Here is a 26,359-nt window from a genome sequence, read left to right on the forward strand (position 1 = left end):
CCCTGCCCACGCCCGGATCTCAGCCCAGTCGGATCCATGTGGGACTCCTGACCCTTAGAAATGTCAGACAAAAAGAGAGTTGCTTCCAGGCACCAAGTCCCTGGTCATATCATCACACAGTCACTGGGGACATGTGCAGGTGGGGGTCTCCACAAGGCCTGCACAGCCTCAGGGACCCCTGCCCACAAGGATCAGCGGCCCCAGCACAGCCCTTGGGCCCCGCCTGCCCACCTGGAGAATGGGCACTGAGTTCAGGCCCTCCCTGCCTGGCCTGTGTCCCCATGGTCTCACGACATTGCATGAGGTGTGACAGCGGTTGATGCCCAGAGGACAAGTTGGTCGTCCTGCTGCTGGTACCTGTGAGCTGTCAGTGCCAACGTGTCACCATCTGGGCCCCCACAAACCAGGCTGGGGAAGTAAGGACTGCTCGAGGGGAAGCACTGGTCTTTCTTCCTGCTAAACCTGTGACCACGGGGTGTGTGACAGGGTCTGGTCAGCCACACGGCATCCACGTTGACCTCATGCTATAAAAACCTGTCCAAATGTTACCCCTGTCCCCAGGCCAAACACGATGGCACAGGTGGGACGATGTTCCCGAGGGCAAGGCCATCATTTAGTCCTTGACCAGCCCGACCCGAGAAGGGGTCAAACAAGAATCTTCTCTCCCTTCCTCCAGGCAGACCCCTGGCCTGAGCACTGGGAGGGAGCCAACTCCCACCAGCGGCCCCCACCAGGTGAGCTCAGAGCCAGCCTGGCCCGCAGTGATGGCAGCCCCTCCGGCCACTGCTCACCACAACCCCGCAGTGATGGTGGGCCAACCCGCAGGTCCTGGGCAGGCAGCCACACTTTTTTAAGAGATGCTCAGAGGAGGGAATGCTCGCCAGTCCCCATGCCCTCTGGCACTGAACCTTCCAAGGGCAAGGACACCAGCAGGATCCCTCATGCCTTCGCCTACCCAGAGGGATCCAAACCACCAGCATCCCAGGAACAGTGATCTGGCCAAGGAACCTGCTTCTCTCAGACAGATGCTGGACTTGGAAGGTCCTGGCAACAGAAGGTCACCCCCCTGTCCCTGGAGATGGGGAGCGTGAGACATGGGGGAGCACTACTTATAGAGCTTGGTGACAGTGGTCGGCCCCAGGAGGCGACGAAGGCTGAGGAGACTGCTGCTGCTGCTGCTAAGTTGCTTCAGTCGTGTTCGACTCTGTGCGACCCCATAGGCGGCAGCCCACCAGGCTCCTCCATGGGATTTTCCAGGCAAGAGTTCTGGAGGGGGGTGCCATCGCCTTCTCCGCTGAGGAGACTGCTGACTTATAAAAATGGCACTGGGGCTGCCTGGACATGCAGCAGGGGCTGTCAGGTGAATGGCTTTGTTTTCTGAGGAAACCACTGTCCCCTCTGTCTCTCAGACAGCGTAGGCACACGGATGTTAGTCTGATGACGGCTCCCACGGCCTCAGGGTAGCAGAGGAGGGGGCACACCCAGAGGACTCTGTGAGGGAACAAAACAAGGCCAAGAGGGACACCACAGGGGGCGGGCTCCGTCCTTACGCCATGGGGACCACTGCAGGCCAAGGGGAGCCGCATGTGGAAAGCCCCTCAGCTGGCCTGCCTGACAGAGCTGGGATGGTGGCTCCAGCACACAATCCCTCTCACGTCCCTGGGTGTTGCAGGAGCAGAATGTAAGGGACCCCTCTGCCGGCAGAGGCGCGGAGGCCCTTCTGGCACTTCTTTTTTTTGCAGGGAGGCACAGGCAGGATCCCCCTGCTGATGGATCCTGCCAGTGTCCAGGGCTCCTGTAACTCCTCTCCCATTGACGTTCTCCCAGGGGAGAGCAGGGGCATGGGGCTGCTACCTGGTTTAGGGGCCCTGCCCCACCTGGCCAGCGCCGTGTCCCTCCTGAGCAGAGCCCAGGCCAAGGTGGCTGCACTGGGTGGAGCTACTGGGCAGCACGTGGTCTGAGTGTGAACGCTCACCCTGCCTGCTGCTCACGGCAGGGCACAGCTGCCTTGGGGTCCTTCCTAAAGCCATCACAGGCTGTTGGGCCTGGAGGAAGGGAAGTGATCCAGGATGGCTGCATGCCCCCTCCCCAGCCCCTGGGCAGGATTCTGCCTGGGAGACAGGACAGCACTGTGGGGGACGGGCAGGGGGGCGGGGCACTACGAGCTCTGGGACCAGCCCTCCTGGAGTCCTGGTGCTGCTCCTGCCACCCCCAGCTCTAGAGCTGCGAGAAGGGACAACGGCCATGCCTGGCCAGAGCTGGCCACACAGCCAGGCAAGAGGAGGGAGCCCGCGTGGTCCCATCAGGCCTGGTGGACACAGGCTGCCTTTCTGCCTTCTGCTCTGGGCTTGGCCCAGGGTCCAGGCTGGGGGCAGAGGAAGCTGATGGAACAGGGTGGGGACACGGGGCAACCAGGAGGGGAAGCAGCCCCCATCCCCAGGCCCAGCAACACACATCAGCCAGCCCGGCTTCTCTTGTCCCATGGTATCCAGGCTCCTCCATCCTGCCCATCCCCTGCCTCCTCTGTCAGGCACCCTCCTGGGTGTGTGTGGCATGCGCTGTCCCGATGCAAACATAGAACAAAGACTATCTTCATGCCCAAGGTGACTGTTACACTCATAGCTTTGGGGGACATTAAGCTGGCATGAAAGGAAGTCTAGAAACCACTTTAAAGTCTTCCACTCATTCCTGGACATGTTTGCTGACACCCCCAGCTGCGAACACTTATTTATCTGATGCGTTCAGAGTGATCTTCCACCAAGGGCTTGAGGGACAGCCACTGATCACAGTGCAGTTCCCAGCTGTGGGAGCCTCCTGCTGTACCCTGAAGGGACCCCTTCCTCTCTCAAGGGGCCTGTGTTTCAGGAGATGCCCCGAAAGTCCAGCTCCTTCTGTTTGGGGACCAGGCTCTGGGTTGGAACAGGGACGGGGTGATGAGTTGGGGAGCAGGGCTGCCTCCCTGGGAATATCCCCACTCTTCTTGGGTCCACAGCCACACAACACAGAGCTCACCAAAGAACGTGGACCCTGAAGCCCTTTGGAGAAGCCCTGGGGCCCTGTGCTGGGGCCCTGGAAGTAGAACAGAGGGAGCACAGAAGCCACGGAGGCGGGCACGCATCCTGCACGGTCCTGTCTACAGCATGTTTTACTCTCAAAGGACACAGAGCCCACCCGCCACATCTCCCACTGTTTAGGTGGCAATCTGCTTAGAACAGGGAAAACCAGAGAGGAACCAGAGTCTCCTCGTGAAAGAGGCCTTGGTGAGCATGGGCATAAGGCCAGCTCTCGGGATCCTGAGACACTGAGGCTGGGGCAGTGTTGCTGCAAGGGGCTGGGGAGGGGGGTGTCCCTTAACAGTCGATGTGATGAATTACTAAGATGAGGTCATCATCAGGGTGGGCCCTCTGCCAGCGTGACCAGTGTCCTTGTGAACGGGCAAGACAGAGACGGGCTCACTGTGTGAGTGTGAAGCTGGCTGTCTCCTAGCCGAGGAGCGAGGCCAGAACAGACCATCCCCCTCGTCCTCAGCAGGAGCAGCCCCGCAGCCACCCTGACCTTGGACTTCCTGCTTCCAGACCGGAGACACTGCGCTGTGGTTCCTGAAGCCCCGACTTGGGGCCTGGGTCAGGGTGGCCGAGCAGACTCGGATGCTCCTTAAACATCCAATGTCTGCCCGGCCTGTTTTCAGAACTTTAAGTAAACTGGGATATGGGCGCGAGTGTTACATACAAGGCTGTGTGTGAAGATCGGCGGCCCTGAGGAGGAGCAGTGGTCTTCACTGGGACAGCTCCTGCCTCCAGTCTTGCAGCCCTGATCTCTCCAGACCTCTCTTCCCTGGGCCTCCATCCCTCTGGCTGCAGTGAAATCAACATCCTCAACCCCTAAGCCGGGGATCCACCTTCACCACCAGGCGTCCTCCTAACATGCGCAGCCCCATTTGTGTTTGGTTCCTCCTTGTCTCTCAAAAATATCTCTGGTTTCCCCCATAAAGGTCTTATTTCTGGAGAGATTTGCTCCAGGCTGCATCACTCTCTGGTTGCTTTTATCACGAGGGATCTTTGTGAAAACCACCTGTTCTGTAAACAAGTGTGATGCGGCTCTGGGTCTATTTCTATGGGGTGATCTCGCCTGCACCCAGATGGTGCCGACGTGCGCTTCCCTCCCCCTGGGCTGCCTGCCTCCCCAGGCTGTCCAGACCCTCCTGGGTGGAGCCGGACTGTTTCACGATGCCCACTGGGTGGGCGGCACACCAGGCTATCTGGGGACATGCACCAGTGCGTCATTTCCCAGGAAACTTTCCAATCTCTCCTATCTCCAACTCAGGAGGCCCCTTGCAGGGACACAACCCCTTCCAGCCAGTGGGAACATCTGGGGTTCATACCTGCCACACACAGAGCCTCGTGGACAGTCACCTCAAACACCATATCATCTGTGACACCAGCCACAGGACCCCGAGGAGAGCCTGACCCCAAGCTGGGCAGAGACCACGCTGGGCTCATAAGCAGCAAGACACAGTCCTGAGGACAAGATGGAGGGCCTGAGTGGAACCCTCCAGCACCCTACAGCCTGTGATGGGGGCCTGAGACAGGGCTGCCTGGAGATCTGCCACCAGCCCCCAGCCTCACCCGGCCCCTTCTTCACACCTGGGGTGGGGGGCAGCTGCTACGTGCAAATGTGAGCAGCTGAATCTGAAAATGAGGAAAATGAAACCAGCTGTGGAAAAGCAAAGCAGCACATAAAATGTGCTTATACATTCAAGGAGTAAAACTCCATGACTAACAGCCTCCAGACGTGTAAAGGGCACAGTTCTGAGACACCCCACCACGGCGCCCAGATACACTTTTCTGTTCAACACCAGCAGGGAGGTGGGGCGGCCCCACCACAGGCACGTCCAGCTAGCAGCAGGCCGCCCTCTTTCCTGACTGTTGGACAGATGACACCTGTTATGGACTCAATGTCTGTCTCCCCAAGTTCACATTGAACTCTATGTCTGAGCGTCACGGGGCTGGGAGGTGACTAAGTCATGAGGGTGGGACCCTGGCGAAGCATCAGGGACCTTAGAGACCAGAAGGCTGAGGACACAGCGACAGAGGGTCACGTGCACACCAGCAGGTAGGCCCTCACCAGCACTGGGCCAGGCCGGCACCCTGAGCTCCAGCCTCCAGGGAGAAAAGCCTATGAATTTGAGCTGCTGGCCTGTGGATTCTGTTCCAGCCACCAGACGGACTAGGACAGCCTCTTTTTGGTTTCTGGGAGGGGAGGGACTTTCCGGAGGCCCCCCAACCCCAGAATGTGCATTTTGAGAAAGCACTGTTCTGCCCATGAGGCACACAAATTGGAGTGTAAGAGCGTGGGGCCTCTAGCGTGGCCAGCGCAGGCAGCCAAGTGGGACTGACCTTCTGAGCCCTCGGCCTCCCGGCCCTGTGGCAGCAGCTGGGCTTCCTCCTCCTCCTCCTCTGGGTCAGCCTCTGGCGCCGCCTCCTCTTTCGCACTGCTTCCTGCCTCCTCCAGGAGGGCTGCCCCGGCTGCCCCCTCTCCAGGAGACCTGGGGTCGTCGGGCTTGGGCTTCTTGGGCTGGCTCCGTTTCCGGTGAGACCTGGAGAGGCAGACGCATCAGAGGGGAGGTGAAATGGTGCAAGGGAGAAACCCTGGGCTGTGCGCTCCGCCCAGAGAGAGACCCCAGACGAGCGCCCCCCCAGGAGGGCAGGGTAAGTGGAGCCCTGGGTGGGGTTGGCTCCTGGGGCCAGGGGCGGTGGAGGGAGAGAGGCCTGGGGGAGGGGAGGATGATGGCGAGGGTGGGCAGTATCAAGCGGGTGCGATGGCAGCTAGCGATGGGATGCAGGGATGGACGACTCTAAGAGCCTCTGTGTGGAGGGCGCGGGGGAGACAGGAGTGTGAACCGGATGGAAATAGCGGCTGGTGGAAAATGCCTGCATGATGGACAAACGGTGCACTTACGAGAGCCCCGGCCTCCTGGTCTGCTCTTTCTTCCTCTCTAGACTGGGTTTTCTTTCCTCCTCAGTCTTTTTCCAGTGTCTGTTTTCCTTCAGACTAATTTGTCTAGAATGTAAACGTCAGGGGGTTTTTCTCTAGGGCTCGTGTTAACCCCAGATGGCTCACTGCAGGGCCTGGCCCCGCCCGGGCTTTCCCTGCGTCTTCTCCACCCATAGGAGCTCTGCGCCCAGAGCCTGCAGTGACCCCTCGACCCCTCATCTAAGCTGCACCCGGTCCCCAACCCCTGCCCCTGCCTCCAGGGACTGAGGGAGGTCCTCGGGCCCCAAGTGAGCATCCCAGATAAGGCTGGGCTGCAGCTTCTTAGTGAAAACCAGGGGGATCAGAGTTAAAAAGAAGAAAGGAAAGCGATAAGGGGGAGCGGGCTGCAGGTTAGTGGCCAGGGCACCTCTGCCGGGCTCGGGGCTGGGGGATGTCCCTGCCAGTTCCCAGAACCTTCAGGGAGGGGACAGAGCAGTTTAGAGACCACGGGAGGTGTGTGACTGGCCCAGGAGTTGGGGCAGAGGTGGGGCGGGGAGAGGCCCTGCCTGAGGCAGGGACAATGGGCCAGCCCAGGCTGTAGGTTAGGGCTTCCCACCTGGGGGAGCGTTCCAGGTGCCCTGGCGGGCTCAGACACCAAGACCTTCCAGGAGTGCCTCTGCACTAACAAGGACCAAGTGCTCACTGAGGAGCCATCTGACTGGGGCTGGGCGGGCGGGGCCCCAAGGGCTCCAGATGCCAGGACCCCCACCTCCTCCTGGGGCATCTGCAGTGGCCCAGCCCTTGACTCTGGCTCCCAGAATGCCTCCTTGTAACTGTCCCCTGATGCTAATCATTGACCACTGCTGGTCCTTTGCTGCTCGCTGCCTGACCCGCAGACCCCTACCCTTGGCTGGCAGCTGCTCTGTGCCCTGAGCCCAGGCATGGCCCAGCATACAACAAGCCCTACTTGATGTTGGCAGCATGGACCACCCCAATGACCACAGGCAGGAGTGGGGAGCATTCCAGGGCGGGTGCGTCATGGGCAGAGCATGGCATCACACACAGCATGGCGTGCAGGGGTGCACGGTGATGGGGAGGGGTGTGGGAGGACAGGCAGGCAAGGGAGGGTGGGAGGGAGCACAAGAGACTCAGGCCCACCGGGGGACACTCTCCACACTGGGTGAAGCCCAGACTCAGAGACAGGCGGGAAGCTGCGGGCTTTTCACTCGCGGTCACCTGGAGGCTTCTCTCAGGGTCTGGGGACGATCCAGGGCCGGGTGCCCAAGCGAACCCCTACCCTGGCCACCACACCCAGAAGGGTGTCCTCCTCCTGCCAACTCACCTGGTCTCTGTGTCCTGAAGCACCTCTGCCCTCCCCCCCAGCACTTCCCCTCCCCCCACCTGGAACTGGTCCCAGAGGCCACTTCTGACCCTGCCCTGCCCACTTTCAAGGTCCCTAGGGAGCCCAGACTCTCCTCAGCCCCCAACCCATCACTGAGGGGCTTCCCCAGTGGCTCAGCGGTAAAGAATTCACCTGCCAATGCAAGAGACACAGATTCAATCCCTGATCTGGGAAGATCTCATATGCCTTGGGGCAACTAAGACTGTGCGCCCCAACCACTGAAGCCCATGCACCCTAAAGCCTGTGCTCCACAAGAGAAGCAACCACAATGAGAAGCCCACGTACCGCAACTGGATAGTAGCCCCTGATTGTTGTAACTAGAGAAAGCCTGAGTAGCAATGAAGACCCAACACAGCCACAAATATATAAATATATAAAATTAGAAAACACACCACTGGGCTCAGAGCTCTGTCCCTAGCACCAACCCCCCCAGCAGCTACTGGGCCTCACTAGTTCGAGGACTCCCCAAGATAAGTGAAACTAGGCACAAAGGTGGAGGCAAAGGGCCGTGCCCTCCTGCAAAGGGAACAGCAAAGTGAACATCGCATGCAAAGAAGAATCTGTTTCATGAGAACATAAGCTGGGAACAGCACTGGGAGGATCTGGGGCTACCTTTCTGATGGCTGGAGGAGGTATGTCACCTCACACACCCTAATCACTGTCTGGCTGCAACAGGATCCCCGGGGCCACCTCCATATTATGTCTTTCTGATCCCATAAATATAGTTCGTCCGTGAACAGCAGATCTGCTTGCGCTGCATTCTTTGCTTTCTCCTCCTGGAGTCAGTAACTGGCCTCCTATCCCTGATGCTTAGTGTTCTTAGTTATCTCCAAGTTCTTGGTGTGGCCTCCTGGGCAGGGGTCACTTGCTTCTAAATGAGAATCCGGGGCCATCCCCTTATCTGAGGCTGCCTTGGACTCTCTTGGATTGGATCCAGTTTCCTCGATCATATGTCTTTCTTGGTTGATGCCCTTGTTTAGCTGGAGCACATCCTCCAGCAGCTTTCTCAGGTAGGAGGGGAAACCTGGGACTTGCTCCCTTCCCACACGTGGTTGGTAATTTGGCTGGGTCCATACTTCTGAGCTGAAATAACTGCTCTCCTGACCTTTGAGGCCCTTGTCCTTTGTCTATCAGCTTGCAGCATCACAATCGCCAAGTTCGATTCCGTTTGGACCCCGTGTTCTTTCTGTTGACCTGTTTATTCGTTACAGAGGCTTAGGTGTCTTCTGTTTAACCCATGTTGTGAAGTGTCTCCCAATCTACCTCTTATAACTCTTTTCTCTCTTAAATGCCCAAGTGCCATCTCTTCTAAAAGTCTTTTTTTTACACAGCAGGTTCTTCCATAAATGTCAAGTCACCCACTCTCTCGGAGAAGAAGTAAGTTTTCTTCTGCTCATTGTCGGCCTCTTCTGTGGGGTCCTGCTTTTTGTTTTTGAGACCCTTTTGCACTGAGTTTCCTCAGAGGTTTAGGGGGCAGCCCATGGTCATGGCCCCTTCTGAGAGGCCAGGAGGTGATGGTAGGGGGAGGGCTCAGGAGCATGGCAGGGTCAGGGTGGCCGGTGGGAGCAAACTGGAGGCACAGTGGTGTACAGTCTGGCCAGGGGATCAGGCGCAGGGAGGAGGGGAGAACAGGCCAGCCCCTCACAGGTCTAGGGGAGGCAGAGGGGGCAGGGATGTCCTCTCTGACTCCTTCTTGTTTCCATGATGAGTGAGGATGGTAGGTAGAGAGGAGGTGGGTGGGAGCTTCAGGGCTGGGTAAGTGAAGTTGGCGGGCTCTTGCCTCCTATGGGGGCAGCTGGAGGTCCCACCAGGGGCAGCAGCAGAGGCTGGGGAGGGACGAGGACCATGTACTCAGAGACGAGCACGCCCCCCCCCCTCCGACCAAGCCTGGCTGCTCAGATGCTCTGTGTGGGGTGCACATGAGGGGCCGGAGGAACATATACCTGCGGCAACATGTGGGCGACACAGCTCTCATTGGAAATAATCAGGAGCCGAGAAGAAAAGACTGTCTACATATGGAGAAGGGCTGCTCAGGCAGGAGTGGGGGCGGGGGAGTGTGGCCAAGACACCAGCTGGGCAGGGCACCAGCAAGGACAAGGTCACGGGTTATGGGTCCTGTTTGTCACAGGGTAGGGTCGGTTCACTAGACAAGATTTAGGCATTAGAAGTAAATCCACGGAGAGCGTCATTTTCTCCCAAAGGGGCCAACACCAGACTGCTCTGCGGTGACATCTGGGGTGTGGTACTGGGAGAGGGGGCAGGAAGGCTGGGCCCTCGGGGGTGGGAGGTGCTGGATGAGCCATCTGAGCAAGGACCGAGGAGCCACTGCAGTGACCCAGAGGAGGTGACAAGGGTACACAGGGACGTGGGGGGCAGGGGGGCCCATAGACAGCAGGTGAGGAGCCCACCCCAATGGGGACGTGTGTGGCTATCACACTGGCGGGGGGCGCGGTGCTCCTGGCATAGAGTGGGTGGAGCCAAGGATGTTGCTCCACCCCTAAAAGAGCCTGGATGGTCCCCTCAGAGGATGTCAGCAGGCCTGGAGGGAGACCCTGGTCTAGGGATAGACCCAGGTTTGTCCCCCTAAATCTGGCCCAAGACAAGGATATTCGGGTGGTACCCCCCACCCCCCCAACCAGCTCTCCAACAAGGGAGGCTCGGGGAGCCAGTGGCCCTGGAGGCCAGGCACAGCTGGGCGAGGGCAGGGCGGCCATGCGGCCAGCAGGGAAGCTCACAAGGGCCTCTGCTGCTAGCGGGGGCCTCAGCACCCAGCTGGGGCTTGGGGCTCCACACCTGAGCCCTTCATCAGTCAACCTCTTCAGAGAATGCCCCCCACCAAGTGGGAGACTCGGCCTTATCTTACATACTAAATGTATCCTTGGGAACATGACCTAATTGGTCATTGAGTCCCAGGCTGGCACACAGAGAGAGAAGGTGGGAAGGAGCCCTGTGCTGTGGGACACATTGGCGGGGGAGGGGGGGCAGGGACGGAGTTCCTCCTCTGGGCAGGCTCCTCTCACAGCCCCTCATCCCTTTCCTCCCTGGAGTGAGCCCTGAGTCGCTCCACTGACCAGTTAGCCTGAGCCACTACCAGCCAACCATCCTGCAACGCTGGATTGGGTTGGGAGCCGGCAGCTAGACAGTCAGCAGGCTCACTTCCCGCTCTTGGGAGAGATGAGCAGCCATCCCGAGGCAGTGGTCTCGGGGAGGAACACACAGGAGAGCGGGAAATCAAAGGGAGAGACAACAGAAGAGATCAGAAGAGAGCCTCCCCTCCACTCAGGCTGTCAGGAGTAGCAGGGAGCGCTGAGACAACGTTCTCAGAGAAGGGGTGAGGGTGGAAACACATGGATGAGAGCACACAGAAAGGAGACCAGCCCCATGGGAGAGAAGGTGCCAGGTGGGTGTGATCACTCAGCCAGGACGATTTCTCCCAGTGTCAGCAGAGTGTGGGGGCGCCACCAAGGAAGCACTGCCCAAGGAATGAAGTGGCCGAGCCCCCCACCCCTCAGGGACCAGGCTCTGGGGAGGCACCATCCATGGCCAGTGGGGACAAGATCTGCCAGCAGTGACCGAGGGCCACAGATGGAAGCCTCGCGGAGGCCCGGATCTGCTCACTTGTCTGTTTTGGTGTCGCCCGTAAACTGGGAATGGTGTTCATGTTTTTTAGTGGTTCAAAAGTTAAAGGATAATAACATTCTGTGCCATGTGGAAATGGTATGAAATTCCCACTCCAGTGTCCGTAAATAAAATTTTATTGAGACACTCCATGCTCACTGTTGATAGACCGTCTACAATCCAGGGTGACCTCCATGGAGCTGAGAGGTCACAGGAGACCCCGCTGGGCATCAAAGCCCAGACACAGACACGTGTGATGCTCTGGGCTGCCCCACCTGCTCTAGCCATGCCCCAAGCCCAATGAGGACCCACTGACCGTTCCTTGGGCACCAGAAAGGAATCTGTTTCAACTCTGTCCACGGGCAGCTCAGGCCCGGAGAGCTGGGATATTCCCTAGAGAAAGAGCACGATGGAGATGGACACTTCTGAGGCTGCACGATGCTGTCTTTCCCTGCCACCCACAACCCCCGGCCAGATGCCAAGCACAGATCCCAGGAGCGGATGGCCACTGTGCCCTCTCCTTCCCCACCTGACACCAGGCAGGAGCAGGGCAGGGACACACATACTGGGTGGAAGGAGGGCTGGGAGGAGGCCTCTGAGGTGGAATGGGGGGTGGAGAGCGTCCAGGGGACAGGTCTGTGTGACCACCCCCGTAACCACGGATGCAAGGAACACATTTCCCGAGGCACCAGAACAAGCAGCCACAGACACGCTGGGGAGGAGTGAGGCTCCCATCAGGGTAAGGGGAGGCCTTAGGCCCACAGCTCCTGTCCTCACTCAAGAGTCAAGAAGGGTCCCGCAGCCCCAAAGCAGAAATGGGGCTCTCGCACCCAAGACAGTGAACCAAAAGCCTGAGACAGACAGTGTGTGGGGCCCTGAGAGGGCAGACAAGGAGTGAGAGGGAGCCCGAGACCTCAACAACAGCGCTGGCAGTGATGCTCTAAGAGTTGGAGGAAGAAGTCAGCCTGAGAATACACTTTGCTTCTGAAGCAGGAGAAATGGTGGAGGAGGGAAGTGGGGGCGGGGGGTAGGAGGAGGAAAGATGAGAAGAGGGAGAATGGGGGACCGCCTGCCTGGAGGAGCAGCAGCTGGGGCGGCCGGGCAGCTCACCTGCGCAGGAGCTTGGCTTTGAGGGAGGCCCGGGAGGCACTCCAGGTACTCAGCTCTGGGCTGCTCAGGGCCGTGGGCCGCGTGTGGTCCAGCACCGTCAGGTCTTTGCCCTGCTTCCACAGCTCGTAGCGCTCCGGCTGCAGAATGCGCACGAAGACGTCCATGGAGATCTTGACCATGTCCTTCCGGCACGTGCACTGCGTTGGGGGGGGAGGAGAGAGACAGCTGAGCCTGAGGGCCTGCAACCCCACACCACCAGAGCGCACTGAGCCCACCCTGTCCTCCCAAGAAGTTCTCTCACAAGACAGGAAAGGGTGTCTTTTCATCCGGATGGGGAGGAGGAGGGGAGGCTGCTGCATGCCCTAGTGGGTGCCTCTGGCCCAACCCCTGGAGTCACACTCCATCTGCACATGGTCCACTGTGGTGCCCAGACCCACTCAGGAGCCCAGAGGCCACGCGGTTTGAGCTTTGGCCACCTGAAGTCACTTCAAACCAAAACCTCCCCCCAGTAAGACGCACGTGCCCCTGACCATGTAAAACGCTCATGCAATGTTTTATAACAGCGGTGATTACAAAGGCTAGGAAGAGGGGAAAGCTGTCATCTCCATGGGGCAAACAAAGAAGTGAAGATGATGTGGAGAAGGTGCTCACATGGCCCAGAGTCCCCGCCGCCGGCTTCAGGGGAGGAAGCTGAGAGTCTGGGAGGCTTGGCACTGGACCCCAGGCGGGCAGGGCTAGCCACAATGCCGGCCTGGCCAGGGGAGCCCCTCGTGCCTGGGCGTGGCAAGCAAGGGGCAAAGAAGCCTGAGGAGGACGGGCTGAGATGGGGCACTTCCGCCCCCTCCTCTGCTGTGTAGACTCTCAACACCCCAACACACACACACCATGTGTTCTGGGAGACTCTCCCTTGTATCGCATTGTCAGAAGTGCCCCGGAACTAGGCCCCAGGCAGGAGGCACTGTGGATGTCTCAGGGAGCTGGGGGCTGGAGAAGCCCTGCAAGGACTGCGGAAGCTGGGCTCAGGACAGTGAGCCTTCAGTCAAGGGAAGGAAGCCAGGCAGCTCTGGTCTCCCACTTACCTGTGGGCCGAGGCCATGGGCAAGATGGTAGGAGGGACAGAGGGGACCACTGGTTTAGGGCAGGGCTGGTGACCTGCCTACAGAGAGTAGAAAGGACCAAAGAGTGGAAGCTTCCAGCCCCATGGGTTACTGAGCTCTGTGACAACCTCTCAGCTCTGTCGTCACTTGGGAAGCAGCAAGACCAACTTATAAACACATGGGGGTAGGCGAGTGCCAATAAAACTACTGCCAAAAAAGGCAGAGGGCTGGATGTGGCACAGGCCATGGTTTGCTCCAGGTGTAGACTCCAGGGCAGGGATCCCCAACCCAATACCGGTCCACAGCTTGTTATGAGCTGCGCAGCCCAGCAGGAGGGGACCAGGAGGCAAAACGGAAACCACCCCCCTTCCCAGGTCCGTGGAAAAATTTCGTCTTCCATGAAACTGGTCCACAGTGCCAAAAAGGTTGGGGACCACTGCTGGAGAGGAAAGGGCAGCTTCAGGGAGAGGCACTTCCTCGGGGCAGACTTGACCTGGGGGGCTGTGCTCGCCTTCCTCTGAAGGGGCACGGTCCTAGCCTCCTTAGGGGGCCATGCCTGTCCCGAGAGTTGCAACAGGAGGCCACGGGGCGGCTGCCCCTGGGGGCACCTGCACTACAGCCTCTGCAGCTCTGCTCCAATGCCCGCCTGTCAGATGAACAAGCACAGGAGATGCTTGTTCCCAAAACCACAGTTTACAAATGTCTCAGGATTTATATTTTCCAGGTTGAGTGTGTGTACACACGACCCCACAGGTATATGCAAGTGTGTGTATGGATGTGTGTATGTACAAATCATTTAGAATTAAATATGCACTTATTTTTCATCCCATACAATTTCAAAAGATGTTATGAATGCGTTTCCATGTTAAATGCGCGTCTTGCCTCCGAGTACAACCGTCTCCATGTACAACCACCTCCGTTACTGCCACTTTCTCAATGGAAATGAAGAGAGCAGAAGGAAAAGACTTAATTGAATGCAGCGATTATGTACCTACCCCGACAAGTCCTTCCCAACCTCCCTCAGCTGGCTCAGAAACAGTGAGATATTTACAACCCGGTAGTCTGAGGATGCTGGGCAGGGAGGTGGGGGGCAAACGTAGCATTTCTTGCAGCCCCTGCTCCCCGACCCTGCCCGCTCCCAGGCCAGATCTGGGAGCTCAGCATGGGGATAGCAATAAGCCAACCACACCAAGTGGGAGGGAATACTTACGACCCAGCGATTTCCAGCAAACTCAATTCATTTAATGAAAAATTGCACAAGAGAGAGAGGCTGGCAGTACAATCTGGCTGCAGAGTGGCAGGGGTCCAGATGGCGCTCGGGTTCCGGGATCCTGGCAGGCTGTGGCCTGGCCGGCGTGGCCACCAGGGATTTGCATCGAGTGGCCATGCAATTGCTTTTCCTTAAGTAATTAATAAAAGCACCTGTGTGCGCCCTCGAGGGGACGGAGCGGACCTGGGGCGTGTCACCATAGCCTATAGCCCGACCAGGGTCAGCGGTGGGAGGAGCAGCCCTCACGTCTCCCTGTGGTCCTTGGTGGGGCAGGGCGGGGCTGGTTGCTGGTGGGCATGGTGGTGTGGGGAGCATGGGCACTGGGGAGGAAGCAGTGGAATGGACAGAGGCAAGGCCCCCACGGGTCCTGGGGGACAGGAGGGACACCTCTGGTTTAGGACAGGGCAACAGTCACCTCCGTGGGCAGAGCAGCTGAGCCCAGGGTTGCAGACACCCATCGTCTTGTTTCAGCTCACAGTTTGGCAGAGGAATCTGCTAAGACCAGTGAAGAGAACTTGCAGGGCTGAGCACGCCAGAGCCCCTCCTCGCCCCCACAGCCCCTACCCCTGCCGTCTCCTCATTTATGACCCCCGCACAGTGGAACTGCCTGCAGCGCTGTTTCATTTGGGCCTGTAAAAAAGGATGGGGCCATGAGCTGCAGGGCTGGCCTAGCAAGGGGGCTCAGGCCACGACCCTCAGGGCAGCCCATCTGCCTCCCAGCCAATCCTGAGGCCCTGCCAGAGCCACTAAAGCTGACTGCATCTTCTACTGTCCCTCCAGTGCCTGTGCGCAGCAGCCCTGTCAGCTAGGACCAGCCAGAGAGCATTCTCCCCGGGTGCCTGCCAGCCATTAGTTCTGATGGAGAGAAGGGCTAGAAGGGGAGGAGGATCGCTGGCCCCCTGTAGCCTGAGTGTACCCCAGGGGCCTCTGTACCTTAAAGACTTGGCCACCAGAGCTGCAGGGCGGGGCTCCTGTTTTGGAGCATCCTGCACCATGCAGCACTTGGGGCAAGGGGACATCTGCAGACAGCAGGAGCAAAGGAAGAGACTGGGACTGGGGTGGACACATGCTGCATTGGGCCTGGGTCCCACGGCCAGGATACAAGACAGGCTGCATTGGCTGTAGGTCCCTGCCTGCCTCCAGGGTGGGCCTGTCCACAGGGGGCTCTGGGCCCCCACTGACTGGGCCCCACCCCAAAATTCTAGGCCTGGAACTGTGGCCTCCCCCCATGTTGAAAGCAGAGGGAGGCAGTGCCCCAACACTCAGAACAAAACAGGCTCAGACGCAGCCTCTCATCAAGGGGGTCTGACAGCCCCACAAAAGCGCAGCTCAGAGAGCCCTTGACCAGCCAAGTTAATTAACCAGCGGGACGCAGAAGGAACAGAGCTGTTTAAAGTGACAGCACAGAGGAGACACAAGGCCTCTGCCCCCACATTCCCCCACCAGAGGAGGAGGGACAAGATGACCCCCCACCTGCCCTGGCAGCAGACACTGGCTACCTACAGAGCGGAAGGCTGGCAACAGTGAGAGTGAGGGCGCAGCTCTGACCAGCTGGAGATGAGGCCTTCCCCCTCCCAGGGATCACACCCAAGGATGTGAAACCCAAAGACTGTCTGCTGCATCACAAAGAGAAAAACGCACACACCAGGTGCACATAAACACACTGTGTGCACACACACACACCACATGTACATACCTCAGGACAACTCTAACCACACCACTCTACACCCGTGGACCAACTGGATAGGTGCGGAGCCGGCAGACAGCCCTGCGGGGGCTGGTGACTAGCCCTGAACACCAGTTCAACTACAGAAATGGTCTCAGGAGGGGTCTGCTGTCATAAGAAATACAGCATGCACAATCACAATTACAGTACAGTCCCAGTTACAACCAAAAATCTTCAGAGAAAGCCAAGGGCATTCGTCAAACCCCAACCACAGTTCTTTTGATGAGAGAATGGGGATTAAATGATTTTGTGGCTTTTTTTATTTCCAAATCTCTTTATTGAGCAGGTACATCATTTAAGCTGGTTGAGAGTTGGCCAGATTATGGAATCTGGCCTGCCACATGTTTTTGTAAATAAAGTTTTATTGGCACATGGCCCTGGCCACAGTCACATTAATACTGATACCAAAGAGTCAAGCAGTCACACAGAGACCAGAAGGCCCCCAAATCCACAAATATTCACTATCTCATCCTTTACAGAAAGTTTGAAAAACCTTGATTGAAGTCACAGAATCCCTTTTACAAGGTATCCTGAAGCCCTGACCCCCTCAATGTGTCTGTACCTACAGAGAAAGAATTAGGAGGTGAAGAAGGTTAAATGAGGTCAAGAGGCTGCGGCCCTAACTCTATAGAAACAGTGTCCTTATAAGAAGAACAGGCTAGACAAACAGGACTCCTGCCCCTGCCACCCCCAGGTGAGGACACAGCAGGAAGCTGGCAGTCCACGTACCAGGATCGGAGTCCCCACCAGGAAGCCAACCCCAGTGGCACCCTGGTCTCAGGCTCCCGGCCTCAGGAAGTGTGAGGGATAAATACCTGCAGTTCAGCCACCCAGTTTTCAGTACCGCGATCCGGCAGCCTGAGTTGATGGAAGACAAGTGTCTATGTGGAAACCTACTACGGGCCCGGTGTTCACTGAGGAGAGTGAGCTGCACACTCCCCACCACCTGCTGCCAGGATCCGGTGCTCACAAGTGCCAGGAAGCACCTAGAACCTGGCATGTGGAGGCCCAGCCCTGGAATCACCTCCTCCAGGCTGCACCTGCCTTCATACCAGCAGCCCGAGCCAGCTGCTCTTGGGAGAACACGCCCCCCCCCACCCCCCAGAGCCCATTGGGACCTTGGTGGGCCTGGGCCAGTGGCGCACACCCCCTAGCTGGGCCTAGACCCCACCCCAAAGGGGACCCAGAGGCTGGACAAAGGGACCGGCCCCATGTAGTCTGGGGGCACCAAGTCTCCTTCTTACAGAGGTGCTAGCTCCTAACCTCAAGCCACAGATCTCACACATTCTGCCAGGCCAGCCCGAGGTTTTCTGCCTTAACAACACCAATGTTCACAAGTGGAGAAACACAGGAATCAAGGTCCCTGAATAACACCTAAAGAATGAAGGGGTCAGACCCTCTGTCACCTCGCCAGGGCCTCTGGCAGAAGACACAAAAGGGTCAGTCTTGGGGATGAGTTTTATTCTATTTCTCATGCTGGTGGGTGTGCAGGTGAGGCCTCTTTTCTTACTGAATCCACCCTAATACACTGCAACCACCAGCAGTCACGTTCTGTTCACACCTCAGAGATGTATCTAAGACAAGGCCCAAGGTCCAGGCTTGGCTCCCTCTCACCTCAAGAGTAGGACGGATACGAACCTTCCTGGAGCTTCAGAACAGTCTGACAAGCACATTCCAAGGCTTCAGTTTCCCGAGGTTTGGATGTTTAAAAAGACAGGCTCTGATCTAAATTAGATTTGGCAGTTGAAGCCGTAAAGTCCCAGAGCCAAGTGGTTTCCCACTTTGAGCTCCCACGCTGGAACTGTCACGCCCTCCTTACTACTCAGACTAAATGGCTGTGGCCCCTCGGCCCAGCGACAGGCCTGGCCCTGCAGCAGCTTCCAAGGAGATGGAGAGAAACTTCCTTAAATACTTGCAGAGGGGGGAAGGAACTCAGGGCCAAGAAGGGCCACATCCCCTGAGGTCCACCTCAGCTACCCCCTTGGCTGCCAGGACCAAGAGCCCACTGTGTGCTCTTCCAGTCCGGCCCCTCCAGTTCTGGGCACTCTGCCCTTTCAAGGCCCTGGCAGGGGGTAGGGGGGCTCCTCCTGTCTCCTCACCCTGCCTAGTTACTGAGCCCCAGGGACTCGCCAGGGTCCCCAAGGACCCCAGTGTACATGTGGCCGGCCTGCTTCAGTTCTGCAGAAGCAAGGGGTTCAGAGAGAGAAGGGGGTGAATGGGGGGAGGGGAGAGGACAGAGGGGCTGGGAGGGAAGGAGGCAGGGAGGATTCAGGGCCATCAAGGCTTCCACACTGGGCAGCACCCTGGCTGCTGGGGCCTGGGCTGTTCCCCACACAGGGTGCCCCCAACAGGGCGCCTCCCACCATGTAAGCACCCACCTGCGTGAACCCCCTACCCCACGCTTGATTCCATCACAGCCTCGTACAAAAGGCTGAGTCTTGCCAACACCCGCCAGAGGCTCAACAAGACGCACAGCTGTCACTTCCAGATGACAAATGGTGGAGAGTTACGACCATGGAGTTCAGGGGCCCTGGGCCTGATCCAAGTGCCCAGCTGGGGGCAGAGGGATTGTCACCCGCGTCGGAAGACTGACACATCAAAGCAGTGACACACGTGCCTGGGGCTCACGGGACCTGCAGCTGAGTTTGAAGAAAATGAGAAAACAGGGTAGGGCAGAGGTTTGCCTCTGGTTATCAGAGCAGGGGAGCCATGCAGGACAAATCGATTTTTTTTTCCTCTCCATAGCTTGAAAAAACAGAAATGAGAATTGTTGTGTGGATCAGAGAGGATGGCCCCTGGGGTCCAGCAGCACTTGGCATGAGCTGTCCAGACAGAGAAGGAGGGGTGCCCCACATGGAGGGTGTGGAGCAGTGGTGCCTCCTGGGGACTCCTGGTTCCTCTGGGGAAGAAAGCTTAGTCTCTGAGCTGCAGGGCCCAAGTAAAGCCAGGCCTCAGTGGGGAGAGGGGAGTGGGGGCCCCCAGCTCCATTCCTCCATCCACCCTCACTCATCTCTGGCCTTGATCCTTGACAAGGTCCAGCTCCACCTGCTGACCCTTCCAGGCCCATGACGTTCTCCCTTGAGCCATCCCACACCCACGGCTGCCGGGCAGGAGGAGGATGCTGGGAGGACAGGCCAGTACCATGACCGATGGTTGGGGTCTAAATGAGCCATTTCCTGCTCTCCTGAAACCACAGCTAAGGGACTCATAAGACAGGTGCACCTGGGGCCGCACGGTGTACCAAAAAAAAGGGATAACTAAAAAATTAAAAGATAAAAGGACTAGACAAAGCACAAAAGAAGTAAGAAAGTATAAAGAAACAAGATCACACAACCTGAAAGTCGACCTGAATAAGAGAGTTTGAAACAAAGAAAACAGATGGAAAACAAAGCCATCAATGAAATAACTGAGGAAAATTTCCCAGAATCATTAGTTTCTAGACCGAAAGGGCCGAAGGAGTGTCAGGTGGCTAAAATCAGACTCACACCAAGGATGTAATAAAGAAACTTCAGAACGCAAAGAAGATTCAAGAAGTTTCTAGAAGGGAGAAACACCTGCCACCCACCCAGGATGCGGGACGGGAAGAGCAGCTGGCTTTCTGCCACAGTAGAGAATAAAAACCACGCGTGAGTCAGACCTCCAAGTTCTGGAGGAAACCATCGCCCACAGAGACTCCACACACAGCCAAACCGTCAGCCCTGTCCTCAGCAGCAACTCCTGGGAGAGCACCTCAGATGCCAGGGTCAGCCTTTCCACTGCGCTGTTTTTCTGCCCTTTTGTTTGCTCCTATTTCCAGAGGCAGAAAGTCTCAGAAAACGTTACTGCTCTGCTCCTTTCTCCGAAGCCCCCAGAGGATGCCTACTTCCAGTGTAAGGTCAGAGCAGGGTGTCTACAGAGAAAGGGAGTAAGGGTTCCTTCCAGCACCCCGGCATCCTACCCTTCCCCAAGGCTTCCCAGGACATGCCTAGCCACTGACAGTGCTGGGGTGGGTCCCACTGAATCCTCAGCAAGCATTTTGTTAAATGTAAAGAAGGCATCAGAAAGCAACATGCCACAAGCTCCGATATGCGCCCTGCACCTTCCTTGGGAGGGTGGCACTGGCTTGCCTTGGAGACAAGGATCTTGTTTTAGGATCATGACGCCCCAGTACTGGGAGCTTTGCTTGTGTGATCTCATTTCCAACCGTGACGGCACGAGGCTGCATATCCTCTCCTCCGCCTCATGCCGTCAGGTTGGAAATGGGATCACGTAAGCAATGTTCCCAGTAGTGGGGCATCCTGATCCTAAAACAAGACCCCTCCAACCCTCCCTCCTCTTCCTCTGGCCCCCTCCCCTCCGGGCCCCCTTCCTCCCATTCATCTGTACCGTGAAAGGCATCTGGGCTGCTCTCTGTCTGGTTCCCCAGCCTGCTACTGCATTCTCAATGCCTAAGGAATCACGCTTTACAAACTGTAATAATCCCCAGCAAAACTGAAATCATATAAAACGATGTGCTTTGGGAAAGTGTAATGAAAGATCAAATGAAAAACCTACTGAAAGCCAGACCTTCCTTTAACACCTCAGCACCAAAGGCAACTCTCCCTCATGTCAAGCCCCACGGCTGGGAGAGGGGTTTCCGCTGACCCTGCTCTCATGTGAGACACCCCCTGACCCCAGCCTGTTCCTGGTGACCCTGAGGGACCCCGTCTGTGGGTCTCCCTGGTCAGGACTTCAGACAAGACCCCCTGAAGGCACTGCCAGGGGCTCTGTATTCATCTCAAGCCGGGGGCTTCTTTGGGGAACACACACACAAAAGCCATCCGTGAAGCCACGGGTTAGACCCAACCATTTGGGCCCTCAGGCCTGAGAGCTAAAGAATGTAGGGGCCCAGGATTCAGGGGGATCCTCACTAGAGGAGAGTGAGGGCTCCCGTCTCCTGGCAGGTGTTCACCAATGCGCCCCTCCCAGGCCCTGTCCCCACACGGAGAGCCCCGAGCTGCACAGAGACGCAGCTCAGGACGGACTAGGGGAACAGCCAGGCCCTCACAGGGTGCAGAGTCTGAGGAACAGAGGGCAGCAGACACTCAGCCCCCCTCCGCTCCCCCACCCCACTCCATCCCCAACCCCGCAGTTCCCACTCCCTCCTTTCAGGCTATCCCCTGCATCCCCACACAAGACAGAGGCATCTTGTCCTCCCAGAGAAGACTCACCCATCACCGTTCCCACATGCCTCCCCCTGGAATCATCACCGTTCCCACATGCCTCCCCCTGGAATGCATGGAGCATGTAACCTGCCCCTCATTCCTCTCAGGGTGCACAGTGTTTCGGTACCTGGATGGACGGCCCATCCACACGTGGGCATCAGGCCGTCTCCAGTCTCCTGCCACATGGTTCAGAACCCACAGGTACTGAGTTAACACAGCCCTGGCCATGGTGACGATTAACTTCTCTCACTTGGCGGACTCTTTGCTAACGGCAACCATCTCCTTGTCTCCTGATGGATGTGACCTGTTTTTTCCTTTCCGTTCTACTTTCTTTACCCCACGTGTTAAGTCCACAGTCTTCAAAGCCCTGATTCTGATAGAAAACCCCCCTTCATGTCCCTACAGCTCTCCCCACATCGGGGTGTCTGCCCTCAGTTCAGGGTTCCCTCGGCCTCTCAGCTGCAGGAGGCATCGCAAAGGGAGAGGAACCTGGGCAGTCACTAACAATCATAGTCACCCCGGACTCCAGGTACACAAATGCCCCAACTCACAGAGGCAGAGGACGAGGTCTGGGGTGGCAGCAGAGGAAAGAAGCCAGAGCTCCCCCACTGAGGGTAAGACCCCTCTGTGCTGTAGGAAGCAGGCAGGAAGGACCCCGGGGGCACTCTGTGAAGAGTCACTGTACCCCCTACAAAAAGCTTGTGAGGGGCACCTGCCCCACCTCCTCCACCAGGGGCCAGAGGCTAGGGAACTGGGGGCCCACTGGAACCTGATCCCTAGGAATGCACACATCCTGCAGCATCTCTGCTGGAGGTGACTGGCCCTCCAGCCCTTGTTGGAGAAGCCCTGCTCCACTCTGAGCAGGGCCAGCAGCATCCTCGGAGGACTCAGGTCACATCACTGCTCCTCTGGTGGATGGAAGCGGTCAAGACTCTGGCGTATTCATGTCACAGAGTGCCATCAACAGGATACAGGGCCTGAAAACCATAGGATGTTGTCCCCGCCCAGCCCTGGAAGCCAGAAATCTGAGATGCAGGTGTGACAGGGCCAGGGTCTTGAACTGTCTCTCCTCCAGAAGCCCCCACTGGCTGATGCTGCCTGTCCCCCACATCGTGCCTTTTGTGGTCTCCCGGAGTCTGAGCATCCCAGGCGTCCAGCCCCCTGTCCGTGTCCCCCTCTGCGCAGCTTCTTTCTGTCTCCCGGCATTTGCAGGGTGACTGCTGCTGAGCAGATGCAGACGGGAGCGACACACATGCTTCCGAGGGAACAATCCCAGGGTGGGGGCAAGGGGCACGTCAGCCCACAAAGCATTAAACACCCAGGGACGGGGGAAGAGCCCCCACTGAGGAGCCGGCATCTGCCAGGCCAGCTCACAGCCTGGCCCCCTGTTTCTGATGTAATCACCCGCATGCTGCAGCAGGAGACTTGATAACAAACCAGTTCATTAGGAAATCCACTGGAAGCCCTCAGAAGCGCTTCATAAACAAAGCCATTAGATGCAGGGCTCCCAACTGGGAAGGCTGCTTCCTGGGGGCTGGGCAAGGTCACAGGTCGAACCTTTGACCCCCAGGATGCTATCCCCACCCCAAGGTCACTCTCTTTCCTCCTCCACACAGAAAAGCCTCATCCGTGTAGCACTGTGGCTGCAGCCCGGCAGCTGAGCTGATCCTCATGTGAGGGTCCCCACCCCTCTCCCCTTCTCAGTTCAGTTCAGTCATTCAGTCATGTCCGACTCTTTGCAACCCCACGGACTGCAGCATGCCAGGCCTCCTTGTCCATCACCAACTACCAGAGGTTGCTCAAACTCATGTCCATGGAGTCAGTAATGCCATACAACCATCTCATCCTCTGTCATTCCCTTCTTCTGCCTTCAATCTTTCCCAGCATCAGGATCTTTTCTAGTGAGTCAGCTCTTCACATCAGGTGGCCAAAGTATTGGAGTTTCAGCTTTAACATCAGTCCTTCCAATGAATATTCAGGACTGATTTCCTTTAGGATTGACTGGTTTGATCTCCTTGCAGTTCAAGGTACACTCAAGAGTCTTCTCCAGCATCACAGTTCAAAAGCATCAATTCTTTGGTACTCATTTTTTTCTATGGTCCAATTCTCACATCTATACTCAACTACTGGAAAAACCATAGCTTTGACTAGATGGACCTTTGTTGGCAAAGGAATGTCTCTGCTTTTTAATATGCTGTCTAGGTTTGTCATAGCTTTCCTTCCTCCCCCTCTACCCAGATGCTAATAAACCAGGCGCTCTGGGCCATGCTTCCCAATGGCGTTCTGCCTGAGGACCCCCCTAGCCTCTCAGCTCTTCCATCACCGCAGCCCTTTACCCACAGCCCCTCTGGTGACCAGGACACCCGGTGGACTTGTCTCCCCCTGTTCTCCAGGCTCCAAGGGGAGCCAGCCCATCTGCCCTCTGTAGAAGCCTCACCATCCCAAGTCGCAGTGTTGACCATGGCCAAGAACCAAATTCTGTCCACAGCAGGACACTAGAAAGGTCCAGGTGCTGGTGTGCCCATGAAGTCCCCTGACCCAGACCACAGCCTGACCTAAGAAAGGCCTCCATGCTTTCCCTGGGCCAGACGCGGCCACTTTTCCCGGAGCAGACCCTCCGGCAGCATCTCTGGGCAACACGGGCTGGATACCTCGGCAGGGCCAAGATGCCCCCCTGAGGAGTCCTGCTGGCCCAGCGCTCTCACACGGGGGATCCAACTGCCCTAGGGGACACTGGGCGGTATCTGGGATGCCTGTGGTTGTCACACTGGGGGGCTCCTGGCGCTGAGTGGGTGAAGGCAGGGGAGGGACGGCCCACAGATGGTGCAGTCCCGTGATTCACAGTGCTGAGGAGCAGAAACTCTGGTCTGTGGATCTGAATCACAAGCTCCCAGTCTTCATGGGAAAACGCAGCAAAGCCACGAGGATGAGGGGCAGCAGGCCCAGTAGGGTGAGCAAGCCTGCAGCGGCCAGCACCTGGGCCAGAGCTGTGTGATCGTGTGCCTGCTGGTGGGGACCACCCAGCGCTGGCAACCCACCAGGGGAACAGTCGGCTGAAGTGGCACTGTGAGGAGCGGGCAGCCCCCAGAGAGACCAGTGCAAGAGTACTCAGTGTGTGTCTCTAGGGCCATCCTCTGAGGGGTGAGCCTGAACACAGCTGCTTGTAACCCAGGCGACAACCCCAGACAGCTGGGCAGGGGGTGGAGGTGGGGGGGTGACGGCGGACAGGAGTGGAAGACAACAGGAGTGGGGGAGGGGGGCTCTGGGTTGCTGGGCGCCAGAATGAACACAAGCCAGGGGAGCAGAGGGGATGCAACAGACTGGTGTGCTCCCTGGGGGAGGGGCTGCAGCTACAATGCATTTGTGATTCTTTGCAACGACTTCCTGAGAAGACAAACAGAAGGCTTCTCAGCTGCAAAGCTGTCTTGGAGGGCCTTGGGGCATGTACGTCCACCAGCCCCCCAGACACAGTAGCAGGGAGTGGGGCAGGGGTGACAGGTGGGTTCTGAAACCTGGGCTGGTGAAGTCCTGCTTGCATATGAGCTGGTAGGGGTGTCTCTTTCTGCCTCCAAGGCTGCTACCCAGACCCGTCATTGGGGGCACACAGTCCTCATGGGGCACACAGTCCCCAGGGGAGAAGACCCCCTCTCAGGGGCAGAAAGGCTTCCCTCTCTGAAAAGATGTGCGGTGTACCCACAGTCAGAACCTCATGGCAGGCACAGAGGACAAAAGTGTCCAAATGGTCTACGGGGGTGGGGTGGTGACAATGGAAAAGATGGCAGAAGAACTGCCCCCGACCCTCCCTCCAGACCAGGCTCTCATCCCTGCCCAGGGGACATCAGGTCACGACCGAGCGGAGGAGGGAGCTCCCGCCCACCCAAGGTCACAGTGACCTAGGGAGACTCTGCCTCAGACCCCCTCCTTCCAAATCAGGTAGCAACTGTTCTAGATGGTCAGAGTTAAAGCCAAAGCCAAAGCGAGCAGGGAGGCAGAGAGGGGGCCGCGCTCTCCGCTCCGTCCTTCCCCACACTGCTGTGTGCATCCTGAGTTCCCAGGGCGGGATATGGCGGGGGACAGGCTTCAAGCTGCTGCAGGGACAGAGTGACAGGAAGCCTAGGGGAGGCTAAGGGGGAGGGAAGCATATTTTATACAGCAATTGACTGCAAACCCTGAGCACTGGCCACCACAGCTCCATAAATCAGGGAGCCAGGGAGGCACAGTGGTGCCCAGGCCGGCACCTCGGATGTGGGTGGGCCAGAGAAGCATCTGTCCGTCTGGGTGGGACAGCCGTGGCTCTGTCCCTAGGCCCTCCTCTGCCCGCCCCCACCTCCCCCTATTCTGTCACCTCCCCTGGTGGGGAGGGGCTCTGGATTAATCACCAAGAGCAAGCCCAGTGTCACCAAACAGAAGGCAGGCGTCCTCAGAGCAGCGGGGACAATTTGGTTCACATTTCACAGCAGTGAAGTTAGAGGTAGCCCAGGTGGGGGGTTTCAGGGGAGGCCCCCCACCTAGATCCAGAAGTGGGGGGATGTGGTCTTCCCGCCCTCCACGCTCAGCAGACACCTTGCCGGGGAGCAAACTTGCCTGGAGGCTGAGCGCTGCCAGGCGGCGGCCCAGACAGCAGACAGAAAACCAGCTAAGCGTGCAGGGCTCCCAGCATTCAAGCTGGGTTCTAAATCTCTCTTGCTCTGTTTAATCCGAAGTCAACTCCTGTGCCTTGTGGGGCGCCCTCGGTGGAGGCAGGAGGCCCTTGTCAGGCTTCACCCAGTGCCACCTACCGCGGGAGCAGCAAGGCCACGCAGCTAATCCAACGTGGTGTGCAGCCTTGTAGGACTAATTCGAGCTCAGACCTAAAAGGCTGATGTGTGCACACTTCATTTTCTGCAGTGAAGACGGAGCAGCCCTCTCATCTTCCCGGTTGGTAATCCCACTACAACGCCTGCCTGGGAAATTCTGTTCTTGGAAATGGGGCACAGGTCT

The 26,359-nt window shown here is 57.8% G+C and overlaps 1 protein-coding gene across 6 annotated transcripts in view; it reads right to left on the bottom strand.

The window, feature by feature from the left end:
* Window positions 1-26,359, bottom strand: part of KDM4B (lysine demethylase 4B) — a 119,981-nt gene that overhangs the window by 15,459 nt on the left and 78,163 nt on the right. For 2 of the 6 annotated variants that reach the window (XM_081499625.1, XM_081499624.1), the window contains 3 exons: window positions 12,104-12,300; window positions 5,959-6,060; window positions 5,397-5,596 (listed from right to left, as the gene is read on the bottom strand). In XM_081499625.1, coding sequence (XP_081355751.1) covers window positions 5,397-5,596; window positions 5,959-6,060; window positions 12,104-12,300 — 499 coding nt within the window. Of the gene's footprint in view, window positions 1-5,396; window positions 5,597-5,958; window positions 6,061-12,099; window positions 12,301-14,420; window positions 14,963-26,359 lie in introns of those variants that run through there. The other 4 variants (XM_081499627.1, XM_081499626.1, XM_081499628.1 and 1 more) reach the window with 3 other exon arrangements.

This window comes from Giraffa tippelskirchi, chromosome 6 (assembly GCF_054371585.1).
Source record: "Giraffa tippelskirchi isolate mGirTip1 chromosome 6, T2T-mGirTip1v1.2.pri, whole genome shotgun sequence".
In the NCBI taxonomy this organism is placed as follows: domain Eukaryota; kingdom Metazoa; phylum Chordata; class Mammalia; order Artiodactyla; family Giraffidae; genus Giraffa; species Giraffa tippelskirchi.